At 40.6% G+C, this 15,608-nt stretch overlaps 1 protein-coding gene across 1 annotated transcript in view; it reads right to left on the bottom strand.

Annotated features, from left to right (window-relative positions):
• Nucleotides 1–10,523: 10,523 nt before the first annotated feature.
• Nucleotides 10,524–15,608, bottom strand: part of NOM1 (nucleolar protein with MIF4G domain 1) — a 31,527-nt gene continuing 26,442 nt past the window's right edge. The window contains exons 10-11 of the mRNA XM_024209766.3: nucleotides 12,561–12,670; nucleotides 10,524–11,199 (exon numbers count right to left, since the gene is read on the bottom strand). Of these exons, the coding sequence (XP_024065534.2) occupies nucleotides 11,022–11,199; nucleotides 12,561–12,670 (288 nt within the window). The 3' untranslated portion in view covers nucleotides 10,524–11,021. The remainder of the gene's footprint in view (nucleotides 11,200–12,560; nucleotides 12,671–15,608) is intronic.

Raw genomic sequence — 15,608 nt, 5'->3', positions numbered from 1 at the left:
TGAGCTGTAAAGCTAAATGTAAACCCAAGGAACGTGTGCTGTGACCGAACATCCTTTACTAACAGGGCTGTGGGGGGAACTCAGCAAAGACATAACAAATCTTTTCAATATTAAAATCCCTTTTTCTCCATGAATTTCTCTGTTTTGGTAAAGGTGTCCCAGAGTCAGGGGTTATAGTGCAGGGGAGTAGAGTGGAGTGCAGCAGCTCCCCCTTCTCTGCTAAAAGCAGAGGGAAATCTCCCCTTTCCCTGCCTGGCTTGGGGTAAGCAGCCTTCCTTCAGAGCGCCCCCTCCTCTTTGGCTAATGGAGGGAGACCTACCTTTCCTGTTTCAATGTAATTTCTTTAACCACTGCCCAGAATGCATCTTTCTGTGGCATCACCGATATTAGAAGTCTCTTGTAATCCTCCAACCGCTTTGGCATAAACCGAGAAATGCTAGAGCATTTGTGGAAGGGAGTGTTGATTTTGTTGTGAAAATATCAATTTAATTCCCCACCCCCAAAACCCAGCTAATGAGGCATCCAGCAATGAAATCTTGGACTTAGGTCCATTTTCAACTTACCTTTATTGTAACTTCTGATCTGTCTTTTCTATCAAGTCTGAGTAGGGTGACTGTATTTCCCAAAGGGAAAACGGGCCACCCTCTGGGGCTGGCCCCAGCCACTTGCCCAAGGCCCCCTGCTTGCCTGAGGTGCCTCTCCCCCCAGATTGTCACTGGTCACTTGAACCCTACTGGGCCTCTGCTCGAGGCTGGCACTGGTCACTTGAACCCTGCCACGGCTCCCCCCACAGCTTGAGGCTGTCACTACTTATTGGTTGCTGAAACCCTGCTGGCCCCCCCACTCGGGGTTGTCGCTGGTCGCTTGAACCATGCTGGACCCCCATGCCCTGGAACTCTTCCTCCCTGCCCTTCAGCCCCGTCTCCCCTCTGCATGGGGCTGGCATCTCCGCTCGCCCCCTGTGCTTTGCTCCGCACCCCACTTTTTTGACAAAAGTGGGCATTTGTCCCATTTGCTCTTGCCAACTTGATCCGTTGCGATCGGCTCCATCTTTGGTGGGGGAAATAAAGTGAATTTAGAAAGACTTAGTATGAAGGGATAGAGATTTATACAGTGAAATGAGTAAATATAGGGAAAGAAAAATTCCTGTAAATCCTTTGGGGGAGTAATTTTCTCTTGTGTGTGTTTGTTCAGCACCTCGCATAGCAGGAACCCAGTCAGAATATAAATATTTACATATAATAATAAATTAAGTAGGAAAAGTCTAAATTTCTTCCAGGACTAACTCCTATACATGATATTGTGTATGAATAATTACAGAACCTCAGTCACAAACATCTCAAGAGGTTGTTCGTAACTGAACAAAACGTATAGTTCTTTCAAAAGTTTACAACTGAACATTGACTTAATACAGCTTTGACACTTTACTATACAGAAGAAAAATGCTGCTTTTAACCATCTTAATTTAAATCAAACAAGCACAGAAACAGTTTCCTTACCTTGTCAAATCTTTTTTTAAACTTTCCCTTTATATTTTTTATAGTTTACACTTAACACAGTACTGTACTGTATTTGCCTCAGCTTGGCAGGGCTCCCCTTCAGTCTCCAGCCTCAGGAGTGAGCAGAAGGAATCTATCTTCTCAGGTGACTGCAGTGCAACTGAGCTCCAGGACCCACCCTTTATACTCCCTGTCCTGCCTCTTAACTTCTGATGGGAGGGGTGAGCATGGCCTGACTCCACTCACCTGGGTTCAGGGAATGATTCTTCCCCCTCTGGCTAATGGGAGACCACTCACCTCACTACAGTGCCCTAACTCCTGGACTGTAGAATCATTCTCTCCCTTGCTCTCTTTCTCTGGATCAACAGGAGACACTGAGGGAGACCCATGTCACACTATCTCATAGCTCAATGGTTAGAGCATTCTCCTGAGTAGTGGGAGACCCTTGTTCAAATCCTTTCTCACCCCCTCAGACAGAGAGGGGAATTGAACCTGGGTTTCCCACATCTCTGGGGAGTGCTAACCACTAGGCTAAAAATTATAAGGAGAGCTGTGGCACCACCATCTTTCTCTCTTCCAGCCAGATTTTGACTAGGATCCCATCTGGTGGTCTCTGAGTACCCCTACCCAATTGGGATCCAGGGGTGAGATAGGCACAGGAAAACCTACCTTTCCCCAATTTGTGGATTGCTCTGGGGCTTAGGGGGAGATAGGCACCTGGATGCCTAGAGTGAGGCAGTAGTGCACATGCTCTGAGGCAGAAACATGGAAACCTGGGGAACTTTTATTACAAAAACTTAGACACTAAGGACTTGTCTACACTGCACCACAGTTTGGACTACAGGGGTGTAAATTACAGCGTGCCCCAAAGTGTTGCGCTGTAACTCCCCCCTGTGGACACTGCAGGCACAAACTTAAAGGTTCCTAGTTCACATTAATGTAGTTCTCTTCAACAGGACTACACTAATGTGAACTAGGAACCCTTTTAGTTTGCGTATGCAGTATCCACGTGGGGGTGGGTTATAGTGCAGCACTATGGAGTAGGCTGGTCTTAAAACCCCTATAGACCAAGCTGTGGAGTATTGTAGACATAGCCTAAGTGAGGTTAGACACCTCCAGGGTTAGAGGGTAGCCAAGTGGGGTTTTGGGGGTGGCTAACTCTAGGGTTTAAGCACCTAAGTATCGTTGTGGATCTGGGCCGAAGGTATCATTGGGTGTAAATAAGGGTTTGCAAATCAGGCCTTTGTGTTCTTAAAAAGAGCCTTTTAACTTGCAGGCCTGGGGATAATTTTCAAAAGAAATATATAAGCAGGTAAATGTACCATTTTTGTTGTTGGCTCACAGGAGGTGAAATCCTGGCCCCACTCAAGTTAGCGACACAACTCCCATTGACTCCAGTGGGGTCAGGATTTCACCCAGTGTTGCTGTAGCTCCTTCTTTCTTGCTGGTTTCAAACCTCAGATAAAACAACTGAACCAAATACATAAATAGCGGCAGCTTTCAAGCCTGCTTGTCACGTTCAGCTTACCGAGTGAGTGGCAATGAATCTGCAAGCTTTTCCGAGCAGGCCTAGGGGGAGTAGGTCACCAGTCTGAATCTTTGGTGAACAGCTCCCTGGAGCTCCACTCAAAAGCTTTTATCATTGTAGGCAATGCTTGGAATTCATGATTGCTTTTTACTCAGTCTCCTGCTTCCTAATCTTTGCTACCTGGCCGCTGCACTCAAACTACCCCAGACCGCACCTAAAACCAAAACCAAATGACCCATCACAGCTGCCCACGCAGCTTCATAAAAACAAACCATTCAACTTAGGAAAGAGAGAAACTAAACTAAACTAAAATAGGTGAACTGAACTACACATAAAAAAATTAATCCAAAAACGGTGTAAAATTCTCAAGCAGGAGGAAATGTGATCTTGTGAGTAAGGCACCAGACTGGGATGTGGGAGATCTGTGCACTCTTCCTTGCGCTGTATGACTTTGGGCAAATGTCTTAACTTCTCTGGCTCCATCTACATTAGCCAAATGCACTGTTCCATCCAGCTAAGCCTTCCTACCACCATTGTCTCTGCAACGGTTCAATATGTTCACGTCACAGCTCTGTATTTTTTTGTAGAATGGCTGCGATGTATTTTCACGCACAGCGCTTGTTCTAATTCTTGTTCTCAGCAGAACAACAAAGTACCTAGACCACAGTTTCTTGTACAGCCCTGTCCTCCAGAACAGGTGCATTAAAATATGGCATAGCAATAGGTGAAGATAACCCAGCAGCAAAATGTTGGTTTTATTATGAGTTTATAACATCTATTTTTTTAATCTCTAAAAATGTCAGTGATGGAGTATCCAGAGGTGGGTGAGGGATGCGGACAGTCATTTTCAGAACCTTTTGGTAATGACAGCCTGTCAAAAAGCTGTACGTAACTTTTTGGGGAAAAAAATCAAACATTAAAATTCTCATTTCATATTTTGAAATTTTTCTTGGGTGCAAAATAGGATGAAATTTTCATTAAAATTGTCATGGAAAATGTTGTGCTCCCCTCCTCCTTTTTGCAGGACATTCAAATTAGCAATATCTACATTTGCCTTGTCACAATGGGCTGAGCCAGTGATTGGTTCCAGCTTGGCTAACGATCCTGATTGGTTCCAGCTTGGCTCCACTCTCACTTCACAACATCAGGATGGCACAATGGTGAAGGGGGGGACAAGAAGCTTCCTCTAGCCTGCTGTCCTTGAGCATTGTGTCCAGACTCTCATTATGATAGGCACTGCCACAGCTGCAGGGGGAGGCTGCTCTTAACTTTGTGTGTGGGTGTGTAATTTGATTAAATATTTGACCTTTTTATTACTCATTTTTCTAAATGGACTGACAGCTTCCTTCACTGTGTATTTCACACATGGCTGGATAGATAGAATTCCCTTTGGAGACAAGGCCAGGTGGAACCTTGCCATTGACAACAGGATCCAGGCCCTGGCTAAACTTCAGGGATCTCAATCTCTTGTAGAAGCAGTAAAGAAGCCTGAACTCAGGTTCTGGTATTTAGGTAAAAGAGGAAATAATTTTAAAGAACCTGTTCATCAAAGGCATTTATTTGTGATTTTTAACACCTACCCTTTTGTTTCATGCATGATTTAGGATCTTATACAAGTTTTTAGTATTTACTATTTATTTACTTACCATACTTTACAGGTTTCAGTTTACCTAATTTGAAGCCCTTGAAACAGATTTAAATAAATTTAGGAGTTTGACAATCCAAGGACAAAAGTCCTAATAAATATATTTAAAGTGCATAATAGGATTTGCTGTCAACTACCCATTCTTAAACTCCTTGCCCTTGGGTGGTTGTTACATTTCTTTCTATAACTTAAAGGAGCTTAAGGAAGCCAAGTGATACCAGACCCTGACTTGTGCATGAATCCATCAGTGGAAGGCTACTGTAATTCACTTCTTTTTAAAGTAAGAATGCAGACTGCAACAGGTTTTGGTACAGAACAGCTGTTTTATAGGGGCAGCTGTGATTTGTATGCCTCTAGGCCTTGAGGTAAGCTAAGCTTTATTGGAGGGAGAGAGAAAGTTCCTTCAGGAGATGAAATCACAAAAAGTGACATATGGTAGAAGTCAGATACTTCCATCTACAATTTCCTGATATCAGGCCAATGCAAAAAAAATAAACACAAAAATAGATATAGATCAATCTAGACCCAACCTTTGGCAAACCTACCATAAAGGTCAGATTATCTCATTAAAACAGAGACTAGACTCTGGTCATCCCCAACATCAAAAGATCCCATATTGTTTCATATACACAAGGGATGTAGTCAGCCATACTAAGCTATACTGTATTGTGTGCAATAAAATGTTAGAACAACAGTTGTCAATTGTATATTTATTTAGCTTGAAAGTCCTGTCACAAAAGAAAAGTATTTGGCCTACTTTTCCTCCCAGGCAGTAACCTTTAACATATGAAGTTATGAAGAACAATACAAATCAAACCATGCCAGATGTGTTTTAAGTGCAGTATTGAGTTGCACACCTTTGCCAAAGGCAGATACGACAGCCAGGCTTGTGATTGTGATTTCAGAACAGAATTGATATCAGCTATCATCCCCCTTGCACAGGACAATGGAAAAACAGAAAGTTGAAAAGCCTGCAGAAACTTGGGCCATTCAGGTATAGCGTTAAAACCTGCCAAAGGGATTTGCGGATGATTTATCAGTGCAACACTCCAGCCAAAGCTGGAAAACAGACTTTATTGCCCTGTTAATTTTGATACAAAAACCAGGAAAGGGTTTAAAACCTCATTGTCTACTAAAAAAAAAGGCTGGGGGGAGGGGGCGGGGGCGCGGAGGGGCTGAAATGGTGATAATAGATCTGTGTGGATTATACTACCTCGGTTGAAGACTGAAATATTCTGCAATATATCTAACAATGAAACATCACACGTATGGTTTGACTCAATCTAAAGCAAATCTCACAGTATTTTCGATTAGTTTTTCAGGTGTAAGAGCCAGAATTACAATAGCTGTATGGTTTTCTAATATACTGTATTTTCCATTACTCTGAAAATCATATTATATTCGTGGAATAATAAAACCCTAGCCCCTCAGAAAGGAGTTTGGCCATTTTATAAAAAAGCAATTTTGTTTCATTCAAATGAACAGGAAACATGTTTCAGTTTTTACTTTAACTAGAGATGAAGAAAAGCCAGCAGGTGTTAAATATTGTAATATTGAAAAATGAGTGAAGCTGTATTCTGCGATGCACAAAGTGGAAGGAAAGTGCTGAAGGACGTATAACTTCCATGGCAGACTCCTGCTGGTGTCCAGTTTTGGAGAAAGCCACTTTCTTTCTGCAGTAATACCATAGACAACCCTGTTAAGAAGAGGAGGTGCCTTGGCACAGTAAGCTTTACTGGGAAGAAAAAGGTGTTCAATTTATTGTTGCCCAGTGTTTTCCTTTTCAAAATTTCATTCTATACTTGGGACAATACCACAACACAGGCTTGGCAGCATACAGCAGGTAAATTCGTGTGTACATGCCCGGAGATGCAAATGAGGCATCCCCAAAGTTACTCACCCCCAGCAGGTCATAGCAGTCTTGCCTTTGGGACCATGCAAAACCATCGTTTAGACTGCACACACCACACAGAATTTAAGATACCATACCTATATCCTAGAACTTTCAAATCTCAGTTGATTTCTTTCACCAGTTCAGTGTGTTTGGTCAAATTCTCTGAAGGCAACTTTTGTTGCTCTCTGAGCACTGCAATATGGAACAGCACCATATTTCAGCAACTTCCCCTGCAAATTCATATTTTCAAAAGATTCTTAGAATATGCCACATTAACATGTTTTTTGACAAAAGTTGTAGGCAAAACTGATTCTTGCTGGAAACAGAAGCAGTAGCTATGCTGTATGTCAGAGGCGCAAACAGCAGTTCTGTATGATAAATGATAGTTCAGGAAAGACAAGTCTCAGTTATAAAAAAAATAAAAACTGATTGTAACTTTAAACTGCAAGGTTAAAGCCAGCACCCTTAATTGCAGTAGCAATTGTGTCTCTGGCAGCTGCAGCAAATTAATGTATTCAGAACCATAAAACGCTAGGCAGCATTTCCATTGGTAATAGAGGATATTCACTTTTGACTACAAATAGAGCAATTGGACAAGGGAGTAACAGCCTGTCACATTTTGATTATTTTAAAGGGGAACATTTAAATTTTCTTTAAGAACAAGGCAAACACCAGCTGGAATAATGTGTGTTTACATGTATAGATTCATTACATATTAAACCAAATATGTTAACATTTTCCTCTCCGCCCACCCCAAAAGCAAATAAATTAATAGGCAATTGCTGTGGCCTAAATTGAGTGCTTTTGTACTTAGCTCGATTCCATGCATTTCACAGCAGCCTGAATCTCTATACAGTTACACCAGTTTTATGTCAGTGTAACTCCAGCTGCAGGAATGGGGATTTGAGGCTTGGCACTGTCACTCCCAAGGGAACTATCTGCATCCCAGCATTTGACAGTGTGGCTGTGTTAAAGGGATGCCCGCAGCTTGAAATCAAGTAAAAAAGTAGTCAAGTATCAGAGTGGTAGCCGTGTTAGTCTGGATCTGTAAAAAGCGACAGAGTCCTGGGGCACCTTATAGACTAACAGATGTATTGGAGCATAAGCTTTCGTGGGTGAATACCCACTTCGTCATGCATCTGATGAAGGGGGTATTCACCCACGAAAGCTTATGCTCCAATACGTCTGTTAGTCTATAAGGTGCCACAGGACTCTGTCGCTTTGTAAAAAAGTAGGTTGAGGTACTTCAGTGGCTCAAAGTTTCCCTGCCAATTTTGTGGCTTCAGTCACATTTCCCCCCCCTCACCTGTTATCGCATGAAAGACCCACACAAACAAAAGAGGAAATGGACTGATTATACAGAGAAATTACTATATAAAGTACTGCCAATAGCCTAAAGTAAACTGAAGAAAGCAAAACCATTTCTCCCTCTCTCTCTGAGTGATTGTGGGTGTTACCTGTCACAATACTAGCTACAACATTTTCAGTCAGAGCTGAGAATTTTAAGTTGATTGTGTCTTTGATTTTCTTTGTGCACTGCTCCATGCATCTTGCCCTTCCCAAACGAAGGCAATAACAACTTCAGTAATGGCCCCAATGGCTGTTCTGGATGGCATCCCTTTTGCTGGGCCTGAATGCTACTGTTCAGTTGAGCTGGGGAGAATTTCTTCCAAACTTTTATTTTTTTAATTTTATTTTTCAACAAGACTGACAAACAATGAAAAAAATAAATTCACCATTTTCTTGTTTTCAACCATTTCTACTGTCCAGTGAATTGAGACTTTACTGGGAACCACTTGCAATGAAACACATTTATGCTGGGCTCTTATATAGAAACAAATTCTTTGGACAGAGGCAAATCTGAGGGAGCCTTACACACTGATATCAAAACACAGAAATCAGAGTGACTAAGTAGTAACTAAAATGTTGTGTCATGGATCCCAAAGCACTTTATCAAGCACCAAAGAGACAACTAAGTCAGTATTTCCAGGAGAGCTGGAGAAAAGTGCATTTTTTATGAATAGGCCCAGTCCTTCCAAAAAAGAGCTATGGGATCTTTAACATCCATAGAGCAGAGAGTGAACCTTCAAACACCTTTGTACTTGAAATGGTACGTTGGTGTATTTAGACAGTAGGCTCCTTGGGGGCAGGGACTGTCTTTATAGCACCAGGCACTATTGGTATTCAGAATAATTAATCAACAATATAAATGTCATAACGCATTCTTTGTTTACACCTGTAGGAAGATGGGTTAGGTCCACCCCGCTGGGATTTATTGCATATGCATTGCTATAGCATCTGGGGGCATGAGCCTATGGATCCAAGGAGAGTATTTCAAACATACGTTTAGATCACTAAGCCATCGATGCAGCCTAATGGTATCAGAATAATCTTTGTTTTTTGGCACAACAATGAAGAAATTTACTACAGGTGGCAAAAACAATCATGAAACTATGGTTTTATCTAATATAAGTGAGACAAGGTGGGTCAAGTAGTATCTTTATTGGACCAACTTCTGTTGGTGAAAGAGACAAGCTTTCGAGCTACACAGATCTCTTTTCAGTGTCATAGCTAACCACAAGATGGAACAGATTGTTTATCATCAATAATTAATACATATTGTGAGAGATCATTCAAGGTGAAGTGGCCAGTTAACACCTTTGCAGTGATAGGACAAAAAAGGGGAGTTAGTGGGTTACAGATTGTTTGTAATAAACCATAAATCCAGTGTCTTTATTAAGATCATGATTTTTAGTGTCTAGTAAATTTATGAATTCAAGCTCCCAGGCTCATCTTTTGAAGGGTTTGTGCAGGTTTCCTTTGACAAGAAGGACTGAGAGGTCAGATACAGAGTGATTGTTTTGTGAAAAGTGTTCACCAACAAGTGGTAGGATGTTTTTGTCTTATTTTTCTGTGAGTTCATTTGAGAGCATAGTGATTGTCTGGTTTTGCCCACATACTTGTCATTGGAGAATTTGATGCAGTGGATAAGGTACACTACACGTTATGATAGGCATGTGTAGGACCCATGGATATTGAAAGGTGTATTGGGGAGGGGGTGGTGGTATTGATCATTGTAGTAGTGGAGATAGGTCTGTTGGTTTTGCATCTGTTATGGCAGGGTCTGATGACACTGAGTTGGTGGGTCCTGGCCTGTTCTACTTTGTATTTAGCTGTGAGTACCTTTCTCAGACCTGAAGAAGGGCTCTGTGCAGCTTGAAAGCTTTAGTGGAACAACATAAGTTGGTCCATTAAAATATATTACCTCACCACCTTGTCTCTCTAATATCCTGGGACAAACATGGCTACAACAACATTGCGAACAAACAACATATAATATAAATACCAGACTTCACCCAGTCCACAAGAGATGAGCTGTTATGCAAAGAAATTTAGAGGGACCTTCAAACAGCTGGATGGACAGTAGAGTAGGTATTAACTGAAGTATTCTCTTTTGGAAGATAGTCTGAAAGCCTGATATTGAACTGATGGTTATCGCTTGCTCTCTATTAATAGTAAAATCTGAATTAAAAAGTTTAATAATATCTCAAATAGTAAACAGCTGGCAACATTTTAAACTAGAAGGCAGCAAAACAAGCACCATGAAGCACAATAAAATTGCACTAGGCAATTAGGTTAAAGTATTAGCATAAATTATGCTGTGATATTTAAACCCAATATAACTGAGCAAGTTAGGTCTTCAGTCAGTCCACCAAGGTTTATAATGGAAACATCAAAAGATCTTTTCCTGACAGAGATGCAGGTAAACAAATCATAGAGTTAATCAATACATCTCTTTCAACCCTAGTCTTCTATGATTCAATTTTATTTAAAACTGGGGAGTAGTTACAAGACTTACTCCCCAAAGACTGCACCCTCTAGTGGCCTGTTTTACAACAGATAACAATACAATTATGTTATTAAAAAGCTTTCACATTAAAATCATAGACCATAATATAGCACAGAAACAAAATTCGGTTTTATTTATTCTGTAAAAAAATGAACAGGTCTGAATATCAAACCCAATCTTACTCCATGATCTTCCAGGAATTAGGAAGGCTAGAAGCTTGGGGTTGCTGAACACTACCTCTTGCTGACTGATAAGTGGTATTAACTAAACGTTAAAGGAAACTCAGCTATCTTGCCTGATAACTGGCAAATGAGGTATACAGAGTGGAGGTGTATGGGGAAGACAATAGTTTTTAAAGCAATGAACAATGTATAAAGATATATACTTTTTTCCTTCTTCTGTATTTTATGTTTCTATTTCCCCCCAAACTTGAAACCATTTTTTAGGAGTGTACAATCCTACATCACCTCAAAATAGGGGGTCCTTTGCAGCATTACAATCCTGCTCAGCATCTCAAGTCTTTGGCCTGTGAAAAACATTGTCAAGCTCAGCTTTGTGGTTTCATGAAGTCCTTATTTTCCACGCAGGCTTATTTGAAAATAAAACTATAGTTTTAATCTGGATTCTCTGGCTTGCAAAGTCCTGCTTACTAGTTCAACTCTTTCTTTTAGTAAGCTGGCTTCTTCAGCGCTTTTGTGTGCTTGTACGTTCTTCAGGAAAAAGTGGGAAAGGAAAAGCTTCAAACCTTCACGCAACACTCCTAATTTTGGGTTGTCAGTTAATCTGAAAGAGACCGACACACAAATCAGAAATAATTCCGGTTTCCTACTTTCCAACTGAACAATGTTATAAATTCTCTTTTGCTATGCTGTCAGGTTTTGAGAAAAATCGAACTGAAAATTTATCAAGAAAAGCCCAACTTTTTTTTTTTTTTTTAATTTAATATTAACAAGTGCAGGCCTACACTGGTTTGGCAAACAGTTGAACATACTTCACATGCAATCTACTTCTCAAAAGGTAGTTTGTAATTTTAAAGTATTTTTTAAGAGACTTGACTTAAAATAGTAGTTAGGGCATAGTCAAAAATGTAAGCAACGTGTGGCAAACCTCCTGCATCTTTTAATGGGTGGAATAAAATTTGAAAGACAGTACACGGCAATACAGACTTTCCACTTTATGTGTAGTTCTACAAATGTAAACATTATCTTTTACTACTTTAGTATTTTTGGCAGATCTAATTCCACAGAATATACACTATTATCTCTTCCATTATTAAATATTTATATGGCACCATTTCCATGGCTCTTTAGAAACAAACTAAAAAAGCAAAGTTCCTTCCTGGAATAGCTTACAAACTAAGGCCCTGACTGCAGTACAAATACACAACATGTCAGGAGACCAGATTACCTGTGACCCTTATTCAGCACTGTTCCAATATGTAGAGTGGATGAGATCTTAAAAGCATTCCGACTGTAACCAAACTAATGTCATAGTCACTTATACACAGCCGTCCATTGTGGGTATAGAATCAGGTCTAAATTTTAGCCACTTCAGTGCGATTAAGACATTTCGTCTGATTACCTCTAAAAGGCGTTCAGTTAATAACTCTTGCCCCTTTAATATGAAGAATAGAGATTTCTATATAAGATGCTGCAATACTAAAGAGAGTTAACTTCCCCCGGATTAATTCCATTATTTCCTTTCTGCAACAGGGAAATGTTGTAGCAAGAATAACTCTGCCATGTGACTGAATTCTAGTTCCATACATAGGATAAAGATTTTTGGGGTGGCTGGTATGTCAGCTTTGTGCATTAACAGTTTTATTGTTCTTGCTTGATAGCGATAGTTGATGTATTGAGTATTTCAAAATTTGTATTAATGTTGTGTGTAAAATTCCATAATATATTTATACTGCAGTAGCACCTACAGACCACAATTAAAACCAGGGCAGCATTGTGCCAGGTGCTGTACGAACATATAAGAAGAGATGGACTTTTCGCAAAAAAGCTTGCATTGTAAGAAGTGAGGCGTCAAGGGCTTGGGGTAAGCAATGGATAATTAAAATAAATACAATAAGCAAATCCCTTTTGTGTGTCCAATTACTGCTCACCAAATGTTCTCTGGGAAGATCAATGATCACCTACCTTCCAAAAATGCTGGTAAGTTCTTCCAAGTCTGTTTTTATTAATAGTATATATAACACTTGCCGCAAGAAGTGGACTTTGGGTTTATCCAGTTCACTGAATTCAACTACCTAGTTAACAAGACAGCAAATGTTAGACTTAACACTAAAGACCTCTTAAAAATATTTTAAACTAATTAACATACTTAGGATGCTTTAATAGGTCTCATTTATTCAGTAACTTATTATTATGCTTGTTGCGATGCCATCCAGGACCAGAGATAAAAAATAAACCAATCATAAATTAAAGAAATATGCCTTGCATAATTTGAGAGTTTAGAGATGAAAAACTAAGAATAATCATGGTAGTTCAATCCAAAACACCTACTGACCTCACATAGATATTGAACAAGAGTGGCAACAGAACAGAATCTTGTGGAATCTGGCGTGAGTGCGCATGCTGATTGCATGAGCAATTGTCCAACACTGCCTTCTAAAACCTTGCAGGAAGGAATGAAGCCACTGAAGAACAACCTGGTCACCTCTACCTGATATACTAAGGCAACCAGATACCCAGGAGATAAATACTTTGAAGGTACCTAAGACAGAGTGGACCCAAAGGTGAATCCAAAACACACGTAATGCACAACAATATTTTTAAACAATATATTTATTTACAGACATTACAATACTTATCACTGCAATATCTGAGTGCCCCCAAAGGCTGCTGGCAGATGCACTAAAAATCAGCATAGGCATCTGTGATGTTGCACTCCATGTGATTTTATGAAAATATGCTAATGAGCATGAATATAATGTAACTGGAATAGGCTTGATGCAAAAGGTCTCTTGTAAGGTATCATTACAAAGCTTATAATCTACTGAGTGTGTTCATCCTATTTGTATGAATGTATCATTCTTGTATCTGAAACTAGAAATATGAAATATAACTCTGAGGTCCAATTGTTATTATGCAAAGTGTGGGCCATTAATGGCAGTTTAGAATCTTGATGGCTCCCATTAACCAGGACAATTGACTGTAGATGGCTCTGTTTACTTGCAAGCCTTCCTGTGAGTCAGGCCGGGAAGAATGAAGGCTTGGGGGCTCATAGGACATGTGACCATGTCACCTGGTACTGGAATCCATCTTAAACCTGGTGCTTTTCCATTTAGAAGGAGGGGTGAGGACCCAGAGAGACAAAAGATTCCTGCCTTGTGCCAAAAGTATATAAGGGGGTGGAATAGAACAAAGGGGGCTGCAGTGATGAGAAATCCTCTAGCTACCACCTGAGCTGGAGCTAACAAGAACTGTACCAGGGGAAAGAATTGGGCCCAGACTAGAAAGGAGTCTAGTCTGTGAAAGAAGCTTATTGGAACATCTCTGAGGGTGAGATTTTATCTGTAATCAGTTTCTTAATGTATTAGGCTTAGACTTATGTGTTTACTTTTATTTTGCTTGGTAACTTACTTTGTTCTGTTATTATTTGGAATCACTTAAATCCTACTTTTTATATTTAATAAAATCACTTTTGTTTATTAATTGACACAGAGTAAGTAATTAATACCTGGGGGAGCAAACAACTGTGCATATCTCTCTATCAGAGTTATAGAGAGCGGACAATTTATGAGTTTACCCTGTATAAGCTTTATACAGAGCAAAACGGATTTATTTGGGGTTTGGATCCCATTGGGAACTGGGTATCTGGGTGCTGGAGACAGGAGCACTTCTTAAGCTGTCTTCAGTTAAGTCTGTAGCTTTTGGGGGATGTGGTTCAGACCTGGGTCTGTGTTTGCAGCAGGCTAGCGTGTCTGGCTCGACAAGGCAGAGTTCTGAAGTCCCAAGCTGGCAGGGAAAACTGACTCAGAGGTAGTCTCAGCACATCAGTGGCAGTCCCAAGGGGGTCTCTGTGACCCAACCCATCACAGCACCACACTTCTGTCCATATTAAGAATATTAATGCAGTGGCTATACCATACCCAGACTTCAGACTGAATGAATTAGGATCTTAGGGCTCATCTACACAAAAGTTGGACTTCTTTATCTATATTGGTACAGTTAAAGTGGTACAACTCCCTTAGTGTGGATGCTGTTATACCAGTATAAAAGCTGCTTTTTTCGATAGAGCTTGTTCCTGTAAGGGAAATGGAATAAGGGCTTGTCTACACTGGCACTTTACAGCGCTGCAACTTTCTCTCTCAGGGGTGTGAAAAAGCACTCCTGAGTGCTGCAATGTGCCAGTATAGACAGTGCACCAGTGCTGATAGTTATTCCCCTCGTGGAGGTGGGTTTTTTTTTTAAGCACTGGGAGAGCTCTCTCCCAACGGTATGCCGCGACTACTAACATTGCTAGTGAAGACGTGCACTATGTTATCAGTTTAAGGCATCTTTATACCAGTAAAACTGCAACCATGCTAGGGGTTGTACTGGTATAGCTTTCAGAAAAATTATCACTCCCCTGCCCCCAGCTGACAGTCACACCACTACAAAAGCTGTGTGTAGGCCAGGCTGATGAAATCAGTGGAACCCAGGTTTCACCCACAGCCTTCCTCAAAACACGAAGGTTTGAGATAAGGAAGTAATAATCAAGGTCATTAGTATCAGGTGATGGTTTTTTGGGCAAGGTCTTAACCACTGTTTAAATGGTTTGGCATCCTGCCCTCCCAAAAGGAAAGCAATAACAATCCTTATCAGTAATGGCCCCAAACTTCACTGCTGGCTTTCAGCAGCTATAAAGAGCACGTGTGTGTCTGGTAGGGATTAACCAGCAACTCCACCAGGACATTCAATACATGAAAAAGGGTGAAATTCCACCAGTAAAGACAGGATGAGGTTGGGGGGAAAAAGTGTATTTCCTTAAACTCAAATTCTCTTTTAAAAAAGGAACAATTAATAATTTACTGTTGTCTGCAATAGCCCAAATTCTGACAAAGAGTCCTGTGGCACCTTATAGACTAACAGACGTACTGGAGCATAAGCTTTCCTGGGTGAATACCCACTTTGTCAGACGCACGAGTCTGACGAGGTGGGTATTCACCCAGGAAAGCTTATGCTCCAGTACGTCTGTTAGTC

Source organism: Terrapene carolina, unplaced genomic scaffold (assembly GCF_002925995.2).
Source record: "Terrapene carolina triunguis isolate 2854851 unplaced genomic scaffold, T_m_triunguis-2.0 Scaffold111, whole genome shotgun sequence".
Classification (NCBI taxonomy): domain Eukaryota; kingdom Metazoa; phylum Chordata; order Testudines; family Emydidae; genus Terrapene; species Terrapene triunguis.
This window is presented reverse-complemented; position numbering and strand designations above follow the sequence as displayed.